Here is a 23,973-nt window from a genome sequence, read left to right as displayed (position 1 = left end):
AGGGGAGAGGCCTGACCACAGGAAAGCCGGGAGCAGGGTTGGACTCCATGCAGCCTTCACCCCACGCACCAGCAGGTGACGCCTCGAGTCACGCACGTCCGCCTAGCAGCTCTGGGGCACAGGAGGGACCTAATTCCCTGGATGCTCGGTGGGTGCCAGATACTCACACCACACAGTGGGCCATCCCACTGTGAGGCTCCCTGAAGCTGGGAGCAGGGCAGCCCTTGGCCTCTCCCAGAGGAACTGGAACGCAGGAAGACTCTGACTTCAGTCCCATCTTAACATTTAGCCTCTTCCTGGTGGCTGATCATCATCAGCCGCAGTCTCAGGGTGAGGGTGCTCACACCAGACACAGAGCAGAGGCAGACACCGGGCAGGCGGCCGGGTGCTATTCCCACATGGGAGCATTCAGGCTATAGCAGGGCAGGTCAGAGCTGCGAGCCTGTGTAGACCAAACTGGGAATTCGTGGTCCAAAAGCATATTTGTTCTTCAGGGACACGGATGAGGTGGGACAGAAAATAGGGGAAGACAACAGGCCGAGGCCACTCTGTGTTACGTTTCCTGAAGTCAGAATCAGTTGAGGCACACACTGGGGCCGGCAGGCATTGAGTGAGCCGTGTGGAGGAACATGTTGTGTCTGCTGTTTTCGAATACCCAGGGTGGAAGCTTGACCATCCGCATCCCCACTTCCCATAGCCCAGGCAGAGGGACAGAGAAATGGAGTGGGGAGCATAGAGCAGGCTCCGACAAGACAACTTCCCTGCTGCCAAACCACCATGATCCACTCTGACTTTGGTCACAAACTCCGCTAAAAACAATTCTCTATGTTCACTGTTCCCAAGGGTCATTCTAAACAGTGGTGGCCACCACCCCTTAGAAGCAAGAGAAAAAGAAAAAAGGCAAATAAATGCAGAAGGCAGCCGGAGCCTCCCAGATGCCCCTGCTCAGGACCCTTCCCCACAGCTTGGCAGTGGCCACTCAGCGCTTGGCCACAGGCAGGGCTTGGCTCAGTATCCTGTCGGGGGCAAGAGCCAAGCTGTGTGGGAGGGTCAGGGGGATGCAGGAAGGATGTTTGGGAATCACCAGGCCATTGCTGCATTTGGGGTGACAGGCTGAGTCTGCCAAGTCAGAGGGAGCCCTGAGGCCTCATCCTCACTGGGGGTCCCATTCCTGGAAGAGTGCTGAATGTCAACTCCCAGGCCTCCTCTTCCAGCAAGAAGGAAGCCATGTCTGAGCGGGGAAGGGCAAGATGTGCCCTCAGCCTCACTCAATGAGCTCCACGTAGTTGGCAGGGAACATGCCAAAATGGCCATCCGGCCCATAGCCACGCCACCAGCCTTCGTCGATCACCTCGATGCCCGTGATGAGGTTCTCGGGGTCAAAGGAGATCTCTGTGTCGTCGGCTGCAAAGAGGATGAGCCCAGATGCATATCAGGGGCTCCCTCCCACATCCCACCTGCTTGGGCAGCACACGGCAGCCCTACCCTGCTGCAGTACAGCTCGCTGTGGCTCTGGTTCCTCCTCAGAAATATCCCTGCCACGCTGCTAAGCCTTGGCCAACACTGCACCCTGTCCCAATGCTGCTCTGGTGACCACAGCCTCAGGGCACACCCTCCTACAGAGCATTCCCAAAAAAGGCTAGTGTAGACACCAGCCTGCTCCGTGGGGAGCCTCCACCCCATTTTCCAAGGCTTCCACCAGGGACGCCTGGGGAACCAGCATCCAGGCTTGGCCCACCTCCCTGCTCAGACCCCATGTTTTGTGACAAGGATGGCAACTGGGATTCTACATCAGCGGCCAGCAAATAGCTACGAGGAACACATGGGGAGGCCTGGGCTGTGCAGGACACTCCAGTGCCACAGTCGCCCCCACTCCAGAGGTGCTTCTACCCCTAAACGCACCACTCACCCTCCTGTCTTCTCTTCCTGACACCCCCTGGTGCCATCTTCCCATAAAACCCCAGACCCTCTTGTCTCCTAACCTCAGGACCCTGTGGTCCGTGCCAGCCAGGCCAGGGCACCTTACCTGCCTGGTAGTCGTACAGGGCACGGGCACAGAGCCCTTGCCCACTGAGCCCCTGGCCCTGAATGTGGTGGTCAATGTGCTCAGAGCCGGCACCTTGCTGCTGCACCTGCCCAGGGATGACAAAGGTGTTACCCCAGACTCAGCCCTTACACCCAGTCGCTGCTCTGCCCCACATGGCTCGGGTCAAGCTGGGAGTACACAGAGGGAAAGCAGTCTACAGGCTCGGGGGCTGCTGCTGTGCCCACCCTACCAGAGCACAGAAGCCACAGGGCAGTGCGCAAATACCTCAGCCATGGGCTGCAAGGTCCCCTTCCCACCCAGCACCTCCTGTAGAGTGGTGCTTGCCCTGACAATTTATAGCACAGGGCTGCTCCAAAAATGCATGTGCTTTAAAACTTGTTGCATGCCCCCAGAAAACTTGGCCCATGATAAGTGTTCCTGAGTATGCAGCCCCTTCCTGGCCCCAGCCCCACTGTAGGAACCCACCAGTGGGGGCTCCTCGTAGAAGGTCTCCTGCTCCAGGGGTCCCTCATACACAGCCTCCTCTTCTGCCTGCAGCAGACATGGAGGAGTGCTGGGCGCCGGCACCTCACCAGGGAGATCTGCACCAGGGAACACAACGGGTTCTCACTCCCACACATCCCCCTTCTCTACTGCTGTCCCCCAGGGTCCCCATGGGATGACAAGCGCCTTGCCTGCCCTAGGCCTTGAGACGGTGGCAGCTGGCTCTTTGCCAAAGTGGGTCTCTGGTTGGGTGAGCTGCTTCTGCAGGAAGGGGCTCCTCAGCTTGCCTGCAAATCCGGGTAAATAAATACAACATCACTTCAGAAACACCACCTGCTGCACACGCACATGCGCACGCACATACACACACACACACGCACACACACCCCCACAGCACCCTCCACCCTGGTGTGCTAGAGGCAGTCTCATGGGGCTTGCCCTGGCTAGTGCAGGAACAGAGACCCCAGGGCCATGTGCTATGTGGTGACCTGGTAGACAGCGCAGCCCAGTATCTTCTGGAGGCCAAACTGGTGACCAGTGTGGTCACTGATGAGGTCAAGGGCCCTAGGTGTCCCTTCTCACTCATCCCTGTCACCGATACATGTCACTAGCCTCAGGGGAGTCCACATAGGACCCCAGGATCCCCCTCACCCTGCTGCTGCCTCATGGCCAGGCCCAGAGGAAGGTCTCACCCGGCTGAGGACTGGAGACAGAGGTGGTGGACATGGCCCTCTCCTTCTGCTTGAAAATCTCCCTCGGGTGCATGGCAGACTCCTGGAGGGAAGCACATGTTGACCCAGGCAGTGGGCAAAACTTTCACCACCTCTCCCCAGATCACAGCCCCTGCAGCTGTCAGTCCGGTAGCTCCTCAAGGGTGAGTATGGGGCCAGGAAGCAAAATATGTTCTCAGGTGAGAAGTCATTTAAAATAAAAGTACCTTTAAAAAGAGAAGTAAAACACAGAAGCCAAGGGGCTCACAGGGCCTCCCCCAGGACCAGGTGTGGTCCAAGCCCGAAGCTTCCGCCTTTGACTTTCCTCTCTACTGTCAGCTTGCCCAGATTCCAACCTGCCCCAGCTGACTGCAGGGCAGCTTCTGCCCAGGTCTGGGCTGGGCCCTCAATCCATGATCAAGGACTTCTGTGTGTGACCAGTACAGGTCCAAACAAGTAGAGCACCCTCATCTTACCTGCTCATCTCGGTTCCTTGAAACCACTTCTTGCTGCTGCTCCTCCCACGTCCTGCTGGGAAGGGCCGGGTGGGGCACAGCTGAGGCACAGCCACAGGTTCTCACGCCGCACCCCTCAGTCCTCCTTGCCTCCGTGGGATGGAGCGGATGCCCAGCAATGCCCCAGGGTGGGTCCCCCAGGCCAGCCTCCACCTCTGGCTCACCTCTGGGGGCTGGCCTCGCCACCCTGCTCCTGATAGCGCTGCTCCCGGCGCGCAGCCTCACGCAGCTCACGCTCCCGGCGCTCCTGCTCCAGCTGCCGCTGCGCCTCCTCAGCCCGCCGCTTTTCCTCCAGCCGACGGTTCTCCTCCTCCTTCTGCAGGGAGAGCCGCTGCCCGCTCAGCCCTGTGCTGACACTTCAGCCTAATCCCCTGCCCAGGACTGGGTTTTAGGCATATGGCCAAAGACGGGCACCAGAGCCAGTCGCTCATTAGCCTTGTGGCTTAACCTACCCGAGCCTCAGTGTGACCATCTGTAATGGGCACCAAGGAGAGTGGATGCTGCACGAGCTCGCTGCGAAGAAAGCTGAGCCACAGCAAGCAGAACACTCCCATGTGCCCAGCACGCCCTGGGGCGGCACTCACCTCTGCTTTGGCCCAGAAGCTGTCTTTACCAACCCTTTTAATCTCAGACACAGCATTGGTCTTCTGGTACACAGAGCCCTGTAGGGGACAGCACTCATTAGAGACCTGGACCCAGGTGGAAGGCCAGTCCCACAGGCACCAGAGGAGAGAATACACTAAACTTGTGACAGCACAGGTGAGTGCTGCTAGGACTGGAGCCAGCAGAGGCAGCAGAGCACTGCCCAGTGACCCTCAAGGAGACACATACCAAGATGACCTGAAAGAAGCCCAGGACACTGCCCCAAGGGGGAGGCTCAATCCCAGACAACACTAGAGGGGTCTCTGGTGGTCTTTGGCCCTCATAGATGGGGGCCAGGGCAAGAAAGGCCCCCATACTCCACCTGCAAACTCCTAGACATTGGGCAGTTCTGAAGCAGGCCTCTGGCCAGGGGCACTCAGACAGCTGACTAGCACAAGAGCGTCCAAGGAACCACCACTGAGCCCAACCACACATCTGTGGACGCAGCTCCCAGCCATCAGCTCCACACATCACCGGGGCTGCAGGCCCACAGGTATCTCACATGACTCCAAGGGGCCTGCTCTGGTTTCAGGCTCTGCCTTGATGCCCCCTTTAGTCCCTCCACAGCAGCTACCTCCAGGGGCAGCCCAGGATGTGCCAATGCCATGACCTCGAGGGCAGCCAGACTATCATAGCCATGCATCCTGCAGAGCCTCCACTCTGATCACACAGGCTGGGCTCCAGATGAAGGCTAAAGAACAGCTAGTCCAAGCCCTAGGCAAAGTCAGAGGGCTACTCCTGCTCATCTGGTCAGTGGGCACTCCCCACAGCTCAAGGGTTACCACCTGCAGAAACTAGGCAGGCATGGGCCCAGCCAGCCTGGGTGCTGGGAAGTGCACATTCCTGGCCCCCTGCCCTCAGGCCCTGAGCAACAAAGGGACTGGCGATGGGCAGGCAGCACTCACCACTGGGGCCTGGGGCCCCGTGTCCTGGAAGCGGCCACTCTCCTTGTGAAAGCTGTAATTGGCACCTGAAGCCTTGGCCACCTTCTCCATGATGCACTCAGGCTCCACATCCTCCTCGGCCCGTGCGTTGATGGTCACGTGGGCCCCCTGCAGCAGGAACGGCACTTGAAAGAAAGGCTTTGTCAGCCCAGGTTATGGGCCAAACTCCTGTCAGTCCACACAGCACAGGCCACTACTACACCACACAAGACTAGAATCAGGAAACCAGAAGGCACCTGTCTGGCTGCTGAAAACTGAGGCATGAGTTCCCCTCAAGGGCTCAAACAAACCAACTTGGAGCAAACCCCTCATACTTGTCCCAGTTCATGTGAAACCCTTGCCCTCTACTGTGTTATCCAGCGGTTCCTTCTGTAGATGTTCCCTGCTGCATATCAGTAGACAGCCCAGGCATGATTTGCATCAAAGGCCTTCCTTCTAATCAATGGAAACCAATTTTAAATGCCATCTGGAAATCACAAAAGACCCTGAATAGCTAAAGCAATCCAAAGCAAAAAGAGCAAAGCTGGAGGCTTCATGCTACCTGATTTCAAATTAAACTACAAAGCTATAGTAATCAATACAGCATGGTACTGGCATAAACACAGACATACAGAACAATGGAAACTAACAGAGCACCATCCCACACACTTACAGCCAACTCATTTTTAACAAAGGTGACAGGAACACACACTGTGGAAAGGACGGTCTATTTAATAAACAGGGCAAGGAAAATTGGATATTTACATGCAGAAGAATGAAATCAAATCTTCATCTTCCACCATATAAAAAAAAAACTCAAAATGGATTAAAAAGACTTAAATGTAAGACCTGAAACTATGAAACTACTCAAAGAAAACATTAGAAAGACACCCCTGGACATTGATCTGGGCAAAGATTTTTTTGGGGTTAAGACCTCAAAAGCCCAGGCAACAAAAGCAAAAGTAAACTAATCCGACTACAACAAGCTAAAAGGCTTCCGCACAGCAAATGAAACAATCAACAAAGTAAACAGACAACCTACAGAATGGGAGAAAATATCTTCAAACTATCCATCTGACAAGGAATTAGCAACCAGAATATAAAAGGAACTCAAACAACTCAGTAGCAAAAAAATAATAATCTGATTTTAAAATGGGCAAAAGACCTTAACAGATATTTCTAGAAAGATGATATACATATGGCTAACTACGTATGAAAAAACGCTCAACATCACTAACCATCATCAGGGAAATGCAAACCAAAACCATAATGAGCTATCATCTTACCACAGTTAGAATGGCTATTATAAAAAACAAAAACTAAATGCTAGCAAGGATGTGGAGAAAGGGAAACTCTTATACACTGTTGGTAGGAATGTAAAGTAGTACAGCCATTACAAAATCAGTATGGTTTTTTGGTTTTCTTTTTTGAGACAGTCTTATTCTGTCGCCCAGGCTGGAGAGAAGTGGCACAATCTCAGCTCACTGCAACCTCCACCTCCCGGGTTCAAGAGATTCTCCTGCCTCAGCCTCCTGAGTAGCTGGGATTACAGGTGCCCCCCACCACACCTGGCTATTTTAGTCCTACTAAAAACAGAACTAGCTTATGATCTAGCAATCCCACTGCTGGGGATACATCCAACTCTGACGTTCAGCACTATTACCAACAGCCAAGATATGGAATCAACAAAGACATCCATCAATGGATGAAAGGGTAAAGAAAATGTAGTATATAAACACGAGGGAATATTATTCAGCCATAAAACAGAATAACATCCTGTCATTTGCAGCAACACGGATGAAACTGGAGGCCATAATGTCAAGGGAAATAAGCCAGGCACAGAAGACAAGTATTGCATGTTCTCACTCATATGTGGGAGCTAAAAAAGTGGGTATCATGGAGGGAGAAAGTAGAATGGTGGTTACCAGGGGCTGGGAAGGGCATGGGGGAGAGAAAATGAAGAGAAGTTGCTTAACAGGTACAAAAATACAGTTAAATAGAAGGAATAAATTCTAGTATTCAATAGTACAGAAGGGAAATTGTAGTTAACAATAATTTTGTATATTTCAAATTACCTCGAACAGAAATATTATAATGTTCCCAACACAAAGAAAAGATAGATGTTTGAGGTGATGGACATGCTAATTACCCTGATTCATTGTATACACTGTATACAGATATCAAAATATGACATGTATGCAAAAAATATGTGCAACTATTACATATAAATTTATAAAAACCCTGGGCCGGGCGCGGTGGCTCTCGCCTATAATCCCAGCACTTTGGGAAGCTGAGGAGGGCAGATCACTTGAGGTCAGGGATTCCAGACCAGCCTGGCCAACATGGGGAAACTCCATCTCTACTAAAAATCCAAAACTTAGCTGGGCATGGTGGCAGGCACCTGTAATTCCAACTACTCAGGAGGCTGAGAAAGGAAAATCACTTGAACCTGGGAGGTAGAGGCTGCAGTGAGCCGAGATCATGCCACCGCATTCCAGTCTGGGTGACAGAATGAGTCTCATCTCAAAACAAACAAACAAACAAACAAACAACTCTGATAAAAGAATGCCATACACGTTTTCTACAAAAAGTAAGCTACTGATATCTTCATGAGAAGCCAGACCCATGACCTCATTCACTGTTACTATACAGGTTGGGCATCCCTAACCTAAAAGTCCGAAATCCGAACTACTCCAATCAACATTTCCTTTAAGCATTATGTCAGCACTCAAAAAATTTCAGATTCTAGGTTGGGCGCAGTGGCTCACACCTGTAATCCCAGCACTTTGGGAGGCCGAGGCGGGCAGATCACGAGGTCATGAGATCAACACCATCCTAACACGGTGAAACCCTGTCTCTACTAAAAAAATACAAAAAATTAGCTGGGCGTGGTGGCGGGTGCCTGTAGCCCCAGCTAATCGGGAGGCTGAGGCAGGAGAATGGCGTGAACCTAGGAGGCGGAGCTTGCAGTGAGCTGAGATAGCGCCACTGCACTCCAGCCTGGGTGACAGAGTGAGACTCTCTCAAAAAAAAAAAAACCACATTCAGATTCTGGAGAATTTTGGATTTTGGACGCTGAACTGGTAAGTATTTAATGCAAATATTCTCAAATCCGAAAAAATCCAAAACATTTCTGGTCTTAAGCATCTCAGATAAAGGATACTCAAAACTGTATACCTGATAAGCTGGGAATTCTCTTATCGGCTCCTAGATGGAAACTGAGGTATAGCTGAAGAAATGTTGGCAGAACCAGAAATCAAAATTCTGAGTCTCCTTTGCCAGAGAAATGCAACCAGCGAAATGCAAAAAGTTACCTGACAAGTGACCAACAAATGCTTTTGTTACAAATAGTTTTTAAAATTTAAAAAGGTTCTATTATAGGACTGACATGAATCCATGTAGAAATGGGGGCTGGAAAGGAACGCATCAAAAGGCCATGTGCGTGCTACGATGGTGGGTACTCTCCCCTTCCTCCAAATCCTGACGGTATTACTAGGCTGTTTAGAGGCATCATAAAACAAAACAGAACCAGGGCCCAGCCTTTTCACAGCACCAGTTCCAGCATGGTCCTTTATTTTGCCCCACTGAGGCCGGCCTGTAGGTGGCCCTGGCAACATCCTGACCTCCCATGCATTCGCTGATGGAGAGTGAAGCAGCCTCCGGTCATGCCCTGAAGGGCAGGCAGAGAGCATTAGCCAAGAGCACACTCCCGAATCCAGTTCTGATTCCCACTTGCTTACACCCAGGAACCTGGGAGACCTCAAGCCTGTGAGGCCTGTTCCCAGTGGAGCAGGCCTCGCCAGGCCTCACCTTCAGGAAGTTGGCCATGGTGCTGACGTGGCTGGCGCAGGCTCCCTTCCGCACATCGTTCACACCCTCGCCTGTCTGTAACACAAGTATGCCCAGAATGACCCAGGCCTCCCCCAGAGCCACTTCCCTCCCCTGGGGACCCAACATCTACCCTATGTCCCAGAAAAGAGAAAACTGCAACCCCCAAAGCAGAACCAATTCTTCTGACTGCATCACACTGGTGAGGTAAGTTCCCATGCCTCCAAGGGGCCCATGGACGCTCCCTTGGCAGGATGGCTACCGGCTTTCCCTGTGGGAGCATTTCATGAGTTTTCGTTTTCATTCTTTTTTTTTTTTTGGAGATGGAGTCTTGCTCAGTCGCCCAGGCTGGAGTACAGTGGCACAATCTCAGCTCACTGCAACCTCTGCCTCCCAGGTTCAAGCAATTCTCCTGCCTCAGCCTTCCGAGTAGCTGGGACTACAGGTGCATGCTGCCACGCCCAGCTAATTTTTGTATTTTAGTAGAGACGGGGTTTCACCGTGTTGCCCAGGCTGGTCTCAAACTCCTGAGCTCAGGCAATCCAACCGCCTCGGCCTCCCAAAGTTCTAGGATGACAGGTGTGAGCCACCGCACCCGGCCTTCAAGAGTTTTCTTGATCCCCACCAAGGGATCAAGGAGGCCCTGTCCCTGCACTGCCAGGCTCCTAAATACTCCCTCAGGCTCTCTACTCCATCAGAACCACCACCCTCAAGAGCACGAAGCAAGGACTCCCTGCGACTGCTTTTACTCCATTTTGCAGGAAAAACTCTAGGCTTGGAGGGTGAATTCTGCATAGCAAAGCCACAGTTATTCTTTGGGACACAGTGAATCTGTCAACTAGTCTGCTCATTCACCAGCTCAGAGCTGTTCTATTGATCCACTAAGTCATGCCTGTAAAACACTCTGTTCCTGAAGTCAAGTCAAAACAGGAAAGAAGACAATGGGGTTTCCTGGGTCACACCTAAATGAAACGAGCTCCACATACCCAGTTGATGAGGACAAATTTGGGCAGTCCGGAGTTGGGGTCCTTCACTCTGCAGAAGGCATACATCACCTTCCCGCTGTTGAGCTCCTCCACCATCTCCTCCAGGCCACCCTCTGCAGCAGAGTCACAAGGAAGGTCAGGGGTGGCCCTGACATTCCCTGCTGGCCCTGGTCCCACCAGGAAGGGAAGCCAAGCTGCCTCTAAACCAGGGCTTCTCACCTCTACCTGTATCAGAATCTTTCTAGGGGCATGTTTACAATCAGAGTCCTGGGCACCAGCCCCACTAAACTGACTGATGAGAGCTGGGTGGGACCTAGGAGTCTGTGATTCTGACAAGTACCTCAGGTAATTTTTTTCACTCACACTCTTTTAAAAACCACTTCTCTAAACCCAGAGGTAATTCTGGAAATAAAAACAGGGTCACTTCCATGGCAAAACCAGCCACCAGACTTCCAAATGGAGGATGTCTCCATCAAAATTTTATTGTTGCCTCAACCTTGCAAAGGGGCCCGGAATAACAGGGCCTGTAGAGTCACCACTGCCTGCACCTGTGTCTGCTCAAGCTCCAGGGCCGCCTAGGGGGCCAGACCAGATTGAAAGTCCTGCAGCAGCATAACTGGCTCAGCCCTCACAGACTCCAGAAGAGAGGGTGATGGGGGCAGGGGGAGCGCAGGAGTGGGCAGCTCTAAACGATTCTCCCCTGACACTGAGGCTTAGCCCCCACAAGCTTTCCCAGGTTATAAGGAGGAAGAGCTGATCAGGTATTTCAGTTACGGGGCTCCACATAAGTGGAGGCAGTCATGAGTCCCCACTCTGGGGACAGTAACTTGTTGTGTTTGCAGCAGAGCCCTGTCTTGTGCCACTGGGGATGATGACAGGAAACTCAAGTTGTTGATCCCTGCAACTCCCAGTCACCTGCCACACCACATATCTACTGTTCAATGGTGATCCTTCTAGAAAGGGGACACCTCCCGAAAAGGTTGTGAAAGGAAGGGGCTTTCTACCAACAACAGCCACCAAACCGTGGAGAACACACTCCGAGCGCTCATTGAACAATGAAGCCATGTCTGGCTCAGGACAGAGGGAGGGGTCAGGGAAGTTCTGGAGGAGAAGCAGTCAAGGGTGTCAGCTGGTGGGCCCACAGGTCACACTCTGACCCAGCCTACCCTGACAATCTCTGCTCTGTGCTGGCCAAGAGCCTGTCCTTCCTGCAGAGACCCCCAGAGCCTCCCCCGTGACTATCTGCAGTGATACTGCCTCTCCCAGTGAGGATGGGGCCCCTGCAAGCACTCGGCACAAGATCAGGGCAGGACAAAGGGAGACTAGGACATGTCTGTGGAACTTCTTTCCACCAGCACCAGTTCTGAGACTGGTGAGCTTCCCACCACAGCTCCCTGGACGCAGGCTGCCCACAAGCTGGAGAGGCCTGTTTCCCTCTCAGTTCTCCCCACGTAGACACAGAAAAAGCACTCCCCTGCACTCAGAGGGGAGGAGAGCCAAGAAGGAATGTTTTCACTTACATATATCTGAAACCAAAGGCCTGCCAGAAGTGGCCAGTGAGCACTGGAAGCCCCATGTGGCTCAGTGGACCAAGACGGCTGAGTGCGCTGACCCCCGGTCCTGTCTGTTGTTGGCTCATATCCTGATCAAGGGGCCAGGGTACCCCCAATGGAGTTAATGTGGGGTGGGTCTGCAGGAGGCAGGCTCCAGTCCACTTCCCACCCTCAGCGGAGGAAGGTGTTGAGCCACTGGCAGAGGCCACCTGTGTGATAGAGTCCCCTTCTTCTTGTGCAATAGCTGAAATGCCAGCTGAGATGGACTGCTGATGGTCACAATCCTCTCTTTTGCACACGTCACCCTCCTACCTCCTGGTGTCCCCGAGTCCATTTGGAGTCATACTCACCCCCTGTGCCAGCCACACGGATGTCATTGCTGTTGCCTTCATAGGTAAAGAGAGCCCTGAAACGAAACACAAGTGAGCTCTGTAGCCAGTACCTTGGGTTCCATCTCTCCTCACCGCACCTACCATGACTTTCAGCTATACCCCAAAGAGCTTGGGCCGACAGTAACACTGTGAGTGGACACAGGCCCCTTCTCACTTTGCTCTAGCCCGCTAACCAGGTTCTCAGTAGGCAACTGTGCAGCCTTCTCAGCTCTGCAGCTGGGAGGACACTGGCCTGACTTGCCATGGGGTGGGGGTTGTGAGGGACAAAGGCACAGAGATGGGAGCACACATCTACTACGAGGAAAACATGAGCTGTGGAGTTTCCAACGACTGCTATACATTCGTGTGTCAAATACTCACCTGGCCACACCAGGTATATGGATTTGAAAAGACAAAACATATCTACATATTCCTGAACGTAGAGCACCCAAAAGGAGAAGCAAGTCGGAGAAATACACGCACTGGGCCCCTTGGAAGGCTGCCCACCACTCCTGTGCACGTCTGCCCTGGCTCCAGTGAAGCCTGGCAGGTAGGGCAGCAGGTCCTTCTAGGCTTGAGATTCTTTGGTAAACACAGACTACTGTAGGTTGTGTTTATTAGAAACCACAAAGGAATGACACAACATGAAATCACACAGTTAAAACCATGAACCTGCCAAGCCCCTCACGGACAGGTACCCATGAGCAAGTTTTCTATCTAGCAGAGCCTATCTCTCCATGGGTGACATGGGGCCATGGCTTTCTTTTCCTGTAAGATTAATTATTCATAAGAACTCTGGGCCAGGTGCACTGGCTCATGCCTGTAATCCCAGCACCCTGTGAGGCCAAGTCAGGCGGATGGGGATCACGAGGTCATGAGATCAAGACCATTCTGGCTAACACGGTAAAATCAAATCTCTACTAAAAATACAAAAAATTAGCTGGGTGTGGTGGCAGGCGCCTGTAGTCCCAGCTATTCGGGAGGCTGAGGCAGGAGAATGACATGAACCCAGGAGGTGGGGCTTGCAGTGAGCCAAGATCATGCCACTGCACTTCAGCCTGAGCAACACAGCAAGACTCCATCTCAAAAAAAAAAAAAAAAAAAAGAACTCTGGGTCAGGTGTGGTGGTTTATGCCTGTAATCCCAGTACATTGGGAGGCTGAGGCAGGAGGGTCGCTTGAGCCCAGGAGTTTGAGACGAGCCTGGGCAACATGGTGGGACCCTACCTCTACCAAAAATATAAAAATCAGCCAGGAGTGGTGGCACATGCCTGCAGTCCCAACTACTAGGGAGGCTGAGGTGGGAGGATTGCTTAAGCCCGGGAGCTCAAGGCTACAGTGAGCCATGATGATGCCATTGTACTCCAGCCCAGGCAACAGAGTGAAACCCTAACTCTTACAAAAAAAAAAAAAAAAAACTCTGGTAAAGATTCATTCTGACTTGCTATTAGCATGAACCTTGCAGCAATTCAACACCCCCGGCAGGACTGCTGGACATGGGTTGCGGGCACTGACCCACTGGACTGTAAGTCAAAGGCAAAACCCAGTCCTGTGTGTGTCATCTCCCCAGTCTTGGCCAGACGGAAGCGCCAGGGATAAACAGTTGGATACGAACCAAATCAGCTTCAATTTGGCTTCCCCAGGGCTTTGCCAATGCCACTGGCCAGAGATGCTTATGCCTGAGAAAGATGGAGAAATTAGACCCAGGCCCAGTGGGATCTGGTTGGTAGGGAGGAGACAGGCCTCCGGGAAAAGGCACTGCTTACCAGGAGAAGAGACAGAATACAGAAGGAGAGAAACACTGAATGAGAAACACTCAGAGAAAAGGAACTAGAGAAGAGACCACAGAGAAACAAGAGAAAGATTTGGGACGTGGCACACTGTCAGTGTGAGCTGGGGGAGCTCCCTGGAGGAAAGAAGCCCATTCCTCTTGATGACCACAAAGCCCTGGCTGCCAGAAGATAGCAAGCCGGCACAAGCAGCAGGAAACGGAAGATGGCAGCTTAACCCAGCTCTTGCAAGAAGGGACTCAGCCAGCTACAATGGCTCACGCCTGTAATCCCAGCACTTTGGGAGGCCAAGGCAGGTGGATCACCTGAGGTCAGAAGTTTGAGACCAGCCTTGCCAACATGGGAAACCCTCCTCTACTAAAAATACAAAATTAGTCAGGTGTGGTGGTGGATGCCTGTAATCCCAGCTACTTGGGACTCTGAGGCAGGAAAATCACTTGAACCCAGGAGGCAGAGGTTCCATGCCACTTCACTCCAGCCTGGGTGACAAAGCAGGACTCTGTCTCAAAAAAAAAAAAAAAAAAGGGACTCAGCAGCTAATATAATAAGAGCCAAGCTCAATGCCTGCCACCTATCTGACTTGATCCCCCTCTACCCCAGGCCACCTTTAAGAATGTTCCCAGCGCAGAGGCACATTCCCATTTTAGAGGCCCTTTGAAAGAAGGGTGAAGGAAGTTTCAAATCAACATGAAAAAACATGGTGCACTGGCCTCTGAGCAGCAAGGAATATGGAGTGTCAAGCATCTTATAATTCAATCATGCCTTTGAAAATAAGTACTGAGAGACTACTGCTTACTAGTCACAGGAATGCAGCTATGAACAATCCCTAAAAGGTCCTGCCCATGGAACTTACTTTCTAATGGGAGAAAAAACACACACCTAACACTAATGTACTTATTAGAGAGTGAAGCAGGTGCTAGAGGTGACACATGAACCAGGTAAGATCAATGCCAAGATACAGAGTAAGCAGGGGCAGGAGACAGATGCAAGACAGAGAGCTGATGTCATGGCTGCTCCCCACTCTGTCTGCCTTCCCCAATGCCAGCACTGTGTGTGTGAAACCTCTTATGACCCACCAAACTAGAGACCACCTCTTCTTCCTCTGATATCTCTACCACTTTTTCTGTATGAATCTCGGTCCATCCTTCATCTAAGCATCTGCTATACATAACAACTGTGCCTCAGGCACCAAGGACAGACAAACCCCACCCCTTCCAGTAAGAGATAAAGGTGACAAGAAAACCCATAAGGATTTTCAGCATATGTTGTGTCTGGCATGTGTCTGAAGGAAGTCAAACAGAAAGATGGGAAAAAGTGCCTACAGACAGGGAGCTAGGAATCAAGGAAGGCCTCTCTGAGAAGGCAACCTTGGGGCAAGGAAATTAAGGCTGGGGACAACGTGGAAGAAGTGTGCTCCACGCAGAGGAAGCAGCAGAGCAAGGACTCTGAAGAGGAACCAACTTGTAAGTTTGAGGAAGAGAAAGACGGCCAGAGTGGTGACAAACAGGTGTGGCCACAGTGTGGTAAGTGAAAGGGGTGGTAGGTTCTGGGTCACGCAGGACATCAGCAGAGCGAGGAGTCTAGGCTTTATTCAACATGCAACAGGAAGCCACTGTAGAGTTATAGACACGGAAGTGACATGGTCCAGATATTTTTCCGCAGTGTGCGGGAATCTGCCACACAGTATCTGCTGAGTAACTACCTTAATGGCTGTGACGATGAGGGTGGAGGCCATGGGTCATGCTGCTGAGTAACACAACCTGTAGTGCTACAAGAGCCTGGAGTTAGGGAGGGAGCATGGCATGGCTGTCTCGGCAGATGAGTCCAGTGAGATAGGTGGGTTCCGACTTCATGAGGGGAAAGAGGAGGTTCCACAACCCTCATGAGAGACAGAGAGTAGATGGAGTGGGTAAGCACCAGGCCAGGAGTGGTAGCAGACAGCTCTGGTAAGAAGACCAAGGAAAGGCTAGGAACATAGGAGGTCTGAAGAGGAAGCCCAAACTGCCAGGTGGGCTGGGAGGCATCATCCCAAACCAGTGATGGTTCCTGAGAAGACTGATGATGAAGAGAGACCTGGAAGAGAGATACATCAGGAGTGCCAGGAAGCTCCTAGGTAAGTCTGCCAGGGTAAACAGAGTGATCAAGAGCATGTTAAGAAGCAAAATCTTTAACTGGGGAGGGTTGGAGAGGGGCAAAGATTCTTCTGGGTTCTAAAGCCAAGTGGTATCATGAGGACATGAAAATGGGGCGCTCATTGCAGAGATGCTTTTGACTGGGTTTGAAGTAACAGGAGAGGTCTAAGAGAAACATGAACAGGAATAGGAGAGAGGCAAAACAGGGGGCTGATATCTAGAAACTCCCCTGAGAAAAATTACACTGACTGACATGTGGGTAAATCTGAGGGATTATAAAGTAGGCAGAAAACCCTACCAAGGAAGTGACGAGACATCCTTCTTTAGATGCCTCCCAAACAGAAGATGTGCTGTTTGGCATAAGTGCCATCCAGGGCACCAGACCTGACAGGAGAGTCTATAGACACCCCACAGATCCAAGCAACTGCTGTTCTAAAGCTCTTCCCCTAATGGCCCCTGGCGGCGGAAAAGGCAAAGCCATAACATCCTCAGGGTCACAACAGTACACTGCATAAAAGCCGCTCTGTGCTGGGCACTAGGAAGTGCAGAGGAGATGAGAAAGCACTTGTACAAGTGGAGATGGCCACCACACAAGGGGAAGACAGTCGGGAGGGCCTCAGTGCTGACCACAGGGTGGCCCCACCACGACTCAGCCTCCAAGGCCCAGTTTCTATTCCCCAAAGTTGGTCACCTTAGCCCACCATACTCAGCATATTTCTCAGAATTGGAATTTCTCAAAACCGGTCAGTGAAAACAATTTAAGCAAATGGGAAAGTGAGGATATCTTTGGTGGTGGAGGGAAAACGGGACCTTTTCCCAAACAGATAGCGAGCATCCTACTTTCGTACATCTTCCCATGTCTCAGGCACAGGAAAGAGTACACTTTTTGGAGAAACAAATGTTCTGAAGTCCATGTTCAGAGAGAGCCAAGAACCCAGATCCCCAGCTCCTCATCTGAAGCCCCCAGGACAGGGCTCACATTCACAGCCCGGCTGCCAGGCCGCTCTCAAATGCCCATCTCTGAACACAGCGTTTGCAAAAAAAAAAAAAGGGGGGGCGTGGCTTCCGCCTTCTCAGAGAGGGCTATGCAGGGCCCCCTTCTCCAGGGAAGTCCCAGGACTCGAAAGAAGAACCTGGCGAAGCTAGCAAGCACGACCAGGCCGAGGATCCAACATGGAAGCCCGCGGAGCCCATAGTGGGTGGCGAGCGGCAGGGGGAGGGGCGGGGACTCACTGGGTCCCTGCAAGCCGGGTTTAACTTGTCCACAATCGGTGGGACAAGGGGTCACGGGGGGAGACGCGCTCCTGCTGCGGTGTGGAGGGGGCCGACAGGTAAGCCCCGGGCCACCTGCCGGGGTGCCGCTCCCTGATCGCGCTCCCGCTCCTCCCGAGTCCCCGGCTCCCCCCAGACAGACCCACCCCTGAGGCAGCCCCTGGCCCGACCCTGGCCCGTCTCGCCGCCCACCAGTCGGTCGGGGACTTCTCGGTGACCACCCGCACGTAGGCCTCCTGCAGCGCTGGCCCGTTCCGGCTCAGGTTCGCCGCCATGGCCCGCCCCGCAGTCTCTGCGCCGCTGCTGCCGCTTCCGGGCCGGACCGCCCCTTTGACAGCCGACAAGCCTAGCCTCCGACAACCGGAAACCCCGCCCCACGGCAGGAAGCGGAAATGGCAGGGGCCAGCTGCACCCGCGGGTCCTAGCGAGTCGTCAGGACCCGTGGTCTAGCATCCGGGTCCCGCGAACGCCGAAGGACAAGAGGGAGAAGTGAGGACTCGGCTTTCTGTTTGTCTTCAGGGAGGGATCCTGGGGCGCGGACTAGCCTGTTTTCTGGTCCCACGCAAACGGCAGCTTGACTTGGAAGCCTGGCCGAGGGGACCCAGTCCAGCCCCCGCTAGCTGCTGTCACAGCACCGTGCTCATTCTTTTCTAAATCTTGTAATGTCGATGCGCTTATTTGAGAGATCTTGGGTTCACTGCACTCTCCCTCCAGACGAGGTCTTCAGCCTGTTTGTGGACCCTCAACAGTTTGATCTATGAATGAAACATGCATAAATGTATGAATACACAGATAAATGAATGCTAAGTGACGATCACACCGCTACAAACCTAACTGAAAGTGCTTTTGTGCTTTCTCACTCTCACCTGAGTTTTTCACTCTGCAGTTTGGTCGAGGCCAGGATAGTGGAGGCGTGAAGAGAACCTGCCTTGTGCTTCACCTGCACATCTGGATGGCTCCCCTAGAAGGTGTCAGTAATTCCTCAATCTGCTCCCCTCCTCCAGTGAGCACCAGTTTTTCCATCCACAAATCTGCCTACCCTGACTGAACTAGCTTCTTATCTGCATGATAGGGAAACATGCAGCTCACAAGGCAGCTCACAGCTTCTTTCCCTCCCATGGAGAATAACTCCCCTGCCTCCTTAAAATATAAATCCTGCCGGGCGCGGTGGCTCATGCCTGTAATCCCAGCACTTTGGGAGGCCGAGGTGGGCGGATCACGAGGTCAGGAGATCGAGACCATCCTGGCTAACACGGTGAAACCCCGTCTCTACTAAAAGTACAAAAAATTAGCCAGGCGTGGCGGCGTGCGCCTGTAGTCCCAGCTACTCGGGAGGCTGAGAATGGCGTGAACCCGGGAGGCAGAGCTTGCAATGAACCCAGATAGCGCCACTGCACTCTAGCCTGGGCGACAGAGAAAGGCTCCGTCTCAAAAAAAGGAAAATTATATATATATATGTATATGTATAAAATACATATGTATTATATATATATATAAATCTACAGTCCCTTAAGTCCAGATGTGCTTTGGAATTCAATCTAAGATTTCAGAAAATTTATACCATGTATGTCCTGTATACTCTGTAAGCCCTTATCACAGGATCAGGAGAGGAACTGGTAATCAGACATGTTCATACTTTCGCTGTGATGTGTGTGAATAATCAGCTAAGTGGAATATAAGAAGACTCTAAATATCCTCATGGCCATTAAGGTCAGTTTTTGCTACCAAATGAACTACCAAAATCTTAAGGTGTTTGGGTCTGGATGGCGCAGATAAGGGCTTGTGGACCTAATTTAGAAAAAAACACAGTTCATTTGTTATGTCCATTTTTCTTTCTGTTCACATCATTGTTGCTTGTGGTCTTGTTTGTTTTGTGCTGCTATAACAAAGTACCACAGACTATGTAATTTACATAGAACAGAAATTTATTTTCTCACAGTTCTGGAGGCTGGGAAGTCCAATGTCATGGCACTAGTATCTCGTGAGGGGCTTCTTGCTGCCTCATAACATGGTGAAAGGGCAAAGAGGATGAGAGAGAGACAAAAGGGGGTCAAACTCATTTTTTTTTTTTTTTTTTTTGAGATGGAGTCTCACTCTGTAGCCAGGCTGGAGTACAGTGACCACAAACTCGGCTCACTGCAATCTCCGCCTCCCAAGTTCAAGCAATTCTCCTGCCTCGGCCTCCCGAGTAGCTGGGACTACAGGCACATGCCACCATGCCCAGCTAATTTTTATATTTTTCATAGAGATGGGGTTTCACCATGTTGGCCAGGATGGTCTCGATCTCATGACCTTGTGATCTGTCCACCTTGGCCTCCCAAAGTGCTGGGACTACAGGTGTGAGACACTGCACCCGGCCCCAAACTCAGTCCTTTATAATGAACCTGAGGCAGGAGAATAGGGGCTGGAAGCAAGGAACCTAACGCCAATTCACACTAACCTCCTAGAACCAAATCAAAAGGAAAACCCCAACTTATGACCAAGTAACAAAAGGACCAGAGGCTACTCCCTTTGCAACCGCCCCCCACCTTTTTCTGCATGGTAGATGAAAAACTGAAAGTACCTCTGATTGGTCCCTTCCCACAACCAATCAGGCTGGTCATGGACCAAGTCTTCATTTGCATAGGAGTATAACTTTGTAACTTCACCCTTTCAGTCAGAGGTATGCATAAGGTGTAACTTTGAAATTTCGCTTCAGCTTCTGATAGGTCCCCTCCCTCAACCAATCAGACTGATTGCGGGCCACTACTTCATTTATGTAGGGTGAACACCAAGTAACCAATGGGAAACCTCTAAAGGATATTTAACCCCTAGAAAATTCTGTAACCAGGCTCTTGAGCCACTTGCTCAAGCCACTCCCACCCTGTGGAGTGTACCTTCATTTTCAATAAATCTCTGCTTTTGTTGCTTCATTCTTTCCTTGCTTTGTTTGTGCATTTTGTCCAATTCTTTGTTCATGACGCCAAGAACCTGGACACCCTCCACAGGTAACAAACCCACTTCCAAGATAATGGCATTAATCCATTCATGAGAGCCAAAGCACCTCCCACCTCCCACCACTCAACACCATCACATTGGAGATCAGGCCTCTAAGACATGAACTTTGTTGGATACATTCGAACCACAGCACTTGTCTTACAGGCAGAAGCTCTGACATTTCTGAGAGGAAAACAGTTACTTCATCCTGACCTGGAGAAGTCTCAAGTTCTGGCAAAATATCCCTTCTCCTCAGCAGTCCAGTCTGCAGCCTTCACCCCTCCTTTGAATTAGTCCTAGATCTTCTTTTCAATCTTTTCTCTTTTCCACAGTGCAGGTCTCCCTACTTCTGTACTTGACTTCGCTATTGTTTACATCAGAAAAAGTGAATTTACATCAATAGGGGCTCTCCACATCTCCTAATTTTCAGTCTTTCCCCCCTCTTACTTCAGTAACATCTCTGCTTGTTCTTCCTTCAGACCAGACCCTCAGGTGACTTTCTGCCCCCTCATCCCTCTGCCCCAGTCTCCATATTCTAGAGGAGTTTGGCCATTGGTCTTATGGTACTTCTACCACCTTCTCTTTGGTGAACATATCTTTTTTTTCACTTCTTCATCTGGGAATACTCCTATTTAATCACCTTCCAGTTGTCAGGTTCCTTCACCCACTTGACCACCAGTCCCAGGTGGAAGCCCTAGGAGGTCTGGGCGCACTTTTCAAATTTTAGTTCACCTGAGGAGAAGCTACCCTTACCTGAAACCAGGTTGTGCAGGCCAAAGAAGCAGGTCTCTGTGTTCTAGAATTAGATCAGCTCAGTGAGGTGACCAGGCTCCATGTAGAGAAGACTATGAGGAAGAGTCTCTGATGGTGAGAAGTTTGAGGGGGCATGATACTGCTTCCTGTTGTAGTGTATAGAAACCTGTTTCAGCTTGATAGGCCAGGGAAAGCCTCAGAGGAGGTAACTAACCCTGGAGCAGAGACTGGGTTCTGAGGTAGAAGCCAGCCTAATTGGTCTGAGAAATGGGACACAGGGAGAAGGAGAGGCCAAGGGAAGGACTTTGGGTTTTATTCTACGTGTAATGGAAACCCTGATGGGTTTTAAAGAGGAGATGATGTGGCCTGCCATATGTAGACCACCTCACCTCTCTCATGCTCCCATTTTTCTTGTATAAGTTTCCTGTTGACTGTCCTGTAACCACTCAATGGGTTCTTCTTTCCTGTTGCTCAGATATAGCTGATCTATCAAGATCAGAGAAAGAATATAATACACATAGAGCCAGTGAAATGGGAGACTGGAGTTTTATCATTACTCATATCAGCCTCCTCCAAAATTTGGAGGCTAAGATTTTTAAAGAATAGTTTGGCAGGCAGGGGGTTAGGGAATGGGTGCTGCTAATTGGTTAGGGGTGCAGTCATAGGGCTGTGGAAAATGGTCTTTATGTGCTGTCTACTTCTGGGTGGGGCCACAGGAGACTAACTGGGGCCATGCAGTTATCAGAGATGGAAAAACCTGAAGAGACATCTCAAACGGCCCATCTTAGGTTCCACAATAGTGATGTTATTTACAGGAGTTATTGGGGAAGTTGCAAATTTTGTGACCTTTGGAATAATGGCAGTAATCATTTGACTACAAATTCAGGCTCCTCTCATCCCTCTAACCTGGTGGCTTTTCATTAGTGTTACAGAGGCAGTTTAGGTTTGTGTGTTTTTTTGTTTTTTGTTTATTTGAGATGGAGTTTTGCTCTGGTTGCCCAGGCTGGAGTGTATGGCACAATCTTGGCTCACTGCAACCTCCACCTTCTGGGTTCAAGCAATTCTCCTGCCTCAGCCTCCTGAGTAGCTGGGATTACAGGCATGTGCCACCACACCTGGCTAATTTTGTATTTTTAGTAGAGACAGGGTTTCTCCATGTTGGTCAGCTGGTCTCGAACTCCTGAACTTGTGATCTGCCAGGCTCGGCCTCCCAAAGTGCTGGGATTACAGGCATTAGCCACCATGCCCGGCACTGATTTATTTTTCTTTTTTTTTTTATTTTTTATTTTTTTGGAGACAGAGTCTCATTCTGTCACCCAGGCTGGAGTGCAGTGGCACAATCTTGGCTCACTGCAACCTCTGCCCCCTGGGTTCAAGCAGTTCTCCTACCTCAGCCTCCTGAGTAGCTGGGATTACAGGCACACATGACCACACCCAGCTAATTTTTGTATATTTTTCGTTTTTTTTTTTTTTTTTTTGCCAGAGTATCACTCTGTCACCCAGGCTGGAGTGCAGTGGTGCAATCTTGGCTCACTGCAACTTACGCCTCCTGGATTCAAGAGATTCTCCTGCCTCAGCCTCCTGAATAACTGGGACTATAGGCACACGCCATCACACCCAGTTAATTTTGTATTTTTAGTAGAAATGGGGTTTTATCATGTTGCCCAGGCTGGTGTCGAACACCTGAGCTCAGCTGATCCGACCACTTTGGCCTCCCAAAGTGCTGGGATTACAGGTGTGATCCACCACGCCCAGCCCATTAATTTTTGTATTTTTAGTAGAGATGGCGTGTTGCTATGTTGGCCAGGCTGGTCTCAAACTCATGTCTTCAAGTGATCTGCCTGCCTTGGCCTCCCAAAGTGCTGGGATTACAGGCATGAGCCACCTCGCTCAGCCTCTTCTTAATTTCTTCACTGACCCAGTGATCTTTCAGGAGCGTGTTAATTTTCATGGATTTGTACAGTTTCCAGAGTTCATTGTGTTATCTACTTCTAGTGCTTTTCTTTTTTTTAATTTAGAAAGAACAGAAATTTGTTCTCACAGTTCTGGAGGCTGCAACATACTGCTTTCTAGTTTTATTCCATTGTGGTCTAATAAGATACTTAATAGGATTTTTATTTTTAAATATTTGAGATTTGTTTTGTGGCCTAACATATGGGCTATCCTGGAGAATGTTCCATGTGCTGATGAGAATATGTATTCTGCAGCTGTTGAATGAAATAGTCTGTAAATGTCTCTTAGGTTCATTTGGTCTATAGCGTATTTTAAGTCTGATGCCTCTGTGTTGATTTTCTAGACCATAATCTGTCCAATGCTGAAAGTGGGTGCTGAAGTCCTCAACTTATTGTATTGGGGTCTCTCTTTTTCTCTAGTAATATTTACTTTATAGATCTGGGTGCTCCAGTGTTGAGTGCACATATATTTACAATTGTTATATCCTCTTGCTGAATTGATGCCTTTATCATTATATAATGACCTTTTCTCTTTTTGTTTTTTGACTTAAAGTCTATTTTGTCTGATATAAGGATAGCTAGTCCTACATGCTTTTAGTTTACATTTGAGTGGACTATCTTTTTCATCCCTTCACTTAGTCTATATGCATCCCTTTCGTGTGTTTCTTATAGGCAGCATATAGCTGGATCTTGTTTTTGTTAAATTTATTTTACAACACTTATTTTAGAGACAAGGTCTTGTTTTGTCACCCAGGTTGTAGTGCAGTGGCAATCATAACTCAACTGCAGCCTTCAACTCCTGAACTCAAACTACCCTCCTGCCTCAGCCTCCCGAGTAGCTGGGACTACAGGCACATGCCACCAGGCCCAGCTAATTTTTATTTTTTTTTAAAGATAGTGGTCTTGCTATGTTGCCCAGGCTGGTATTGAACTCAAGCAATATCCTCCTACCTCAGCTTCCCAAAGCATGGGGATTACAGTTGTGAGCCATCATGCCTTACCTGGATCTTGTTTTCTTTTCTTTTCTTTCTTTTTTTCCTT

General features: G+C 50.5%; 1 protein-coding gene and 1 long non-coding RNA gene across 5 annotated transcripts in view; one reads left to right on the top strand and one right to left on the bottom strand.

The window, feature by feature from the left end:
• Window positions 1–463: 463 nt before the first annotated feature.
• Window positions 464–18,078, bottom strand: DBNL (drebrin like). Of its 4 annotated transcripts, none has more exons than XM_017894905.1 (13): window positions 17,444–18,078; window positions 12,038–12,093; window positions 10,135–10,247; window positions 9,131–9,205; window positions 5,303–5,449; window positions 4,340–4,417; window positions 3,920–4,071; window positions 3,717–3,771; window positions 3,223–3,304; window positions 2,722–2,817; window positions 2,513–2,628; window positions 2,027–2,132; window positions 464–1,404 (listed from the first exon to the last, which is right to left on the bottom strand). In XM_017894905.1, the coding sequence occupies exons 1-13, from the start codon at window positions 17,524–17,526 to the stop codon at window positions 1,265–1,267; spliced, it is 1,299 nt and encodes a 432-aa protein (XP_017750394.1). In that variant the 5' UTR covers window positions 17,527–18,078; the 3' UTR covers window positions 464–1,264. The 4 variants fall into 4 exon arrangements, with proteins under 4 accessions (XP_017750394.1, XP_017750395.1, XP_017750396.1 ...); XM_017894906.1 differs by having other exon boundaries at window positions 3,717–3,768; XM_017894907.1 differs by having other exon boundaries at window positions 17,398–17,576.
• Window positions 14,388–23,973, top strand: part of LOC108544012 (uncharacterized) — an 18,516-nt gene continuing 8,930 nt past the window's right edge. Inside the window, exon 1 of the long non-coding RNA XR_001889721.1 lies at window positions 14,388–15,960. This is a non-coding gene — a long non-coding RNA (uncharacterized LOC108544012). The remainder of the gene's footprint in view (window positions 15,961–23,973) is intronic.

The sequence above is a fragment of the Rhinopithecus bieti genome, unplaced genomic scaffold (genome assembly GCF_001698545.2).
Source record: "Rhinopithecus bieti isolate Rb0 unplaced genomic scaffold, ASM169854v2 scaffold_26424, whole genome shotgun sequence".
NCBI lineage: Eukaryota > Metazoa > Chordata > Mammalia > Primates > Cercopithecidae > Rhinopithecus > Rhinopithecus bieti.
The sequence above is the reverse complement of the archived record's forward strand: the minus strand, read 5'-3'. Positions and strand labels throughout refer to the sequence as shown.

Coding starts and splice junctions, on each gene's coding strand:
- DBNL (XM_017894905.1), bottom strand. CDS start 17,526: ATGGCGGCGAACCTGAGCCGGAACGGGCCAGCGCTGCAGGAGGCCTAC. Junction 10,248..12,037: donor CCGTGTGGCTGGCACAGGGG/GTGAGTATGACT, acceptor ACTCTGCTGCAG/AGGGTGGCCTGGAGGAGATG. Junction 2,818..3,222: donor TGTCTCCAGTCCTCAGCCGG/GTGAGACCTTCC, acceptor CCGGATTTGCAG/GCAAGCTGAGGAGCCCCTTC.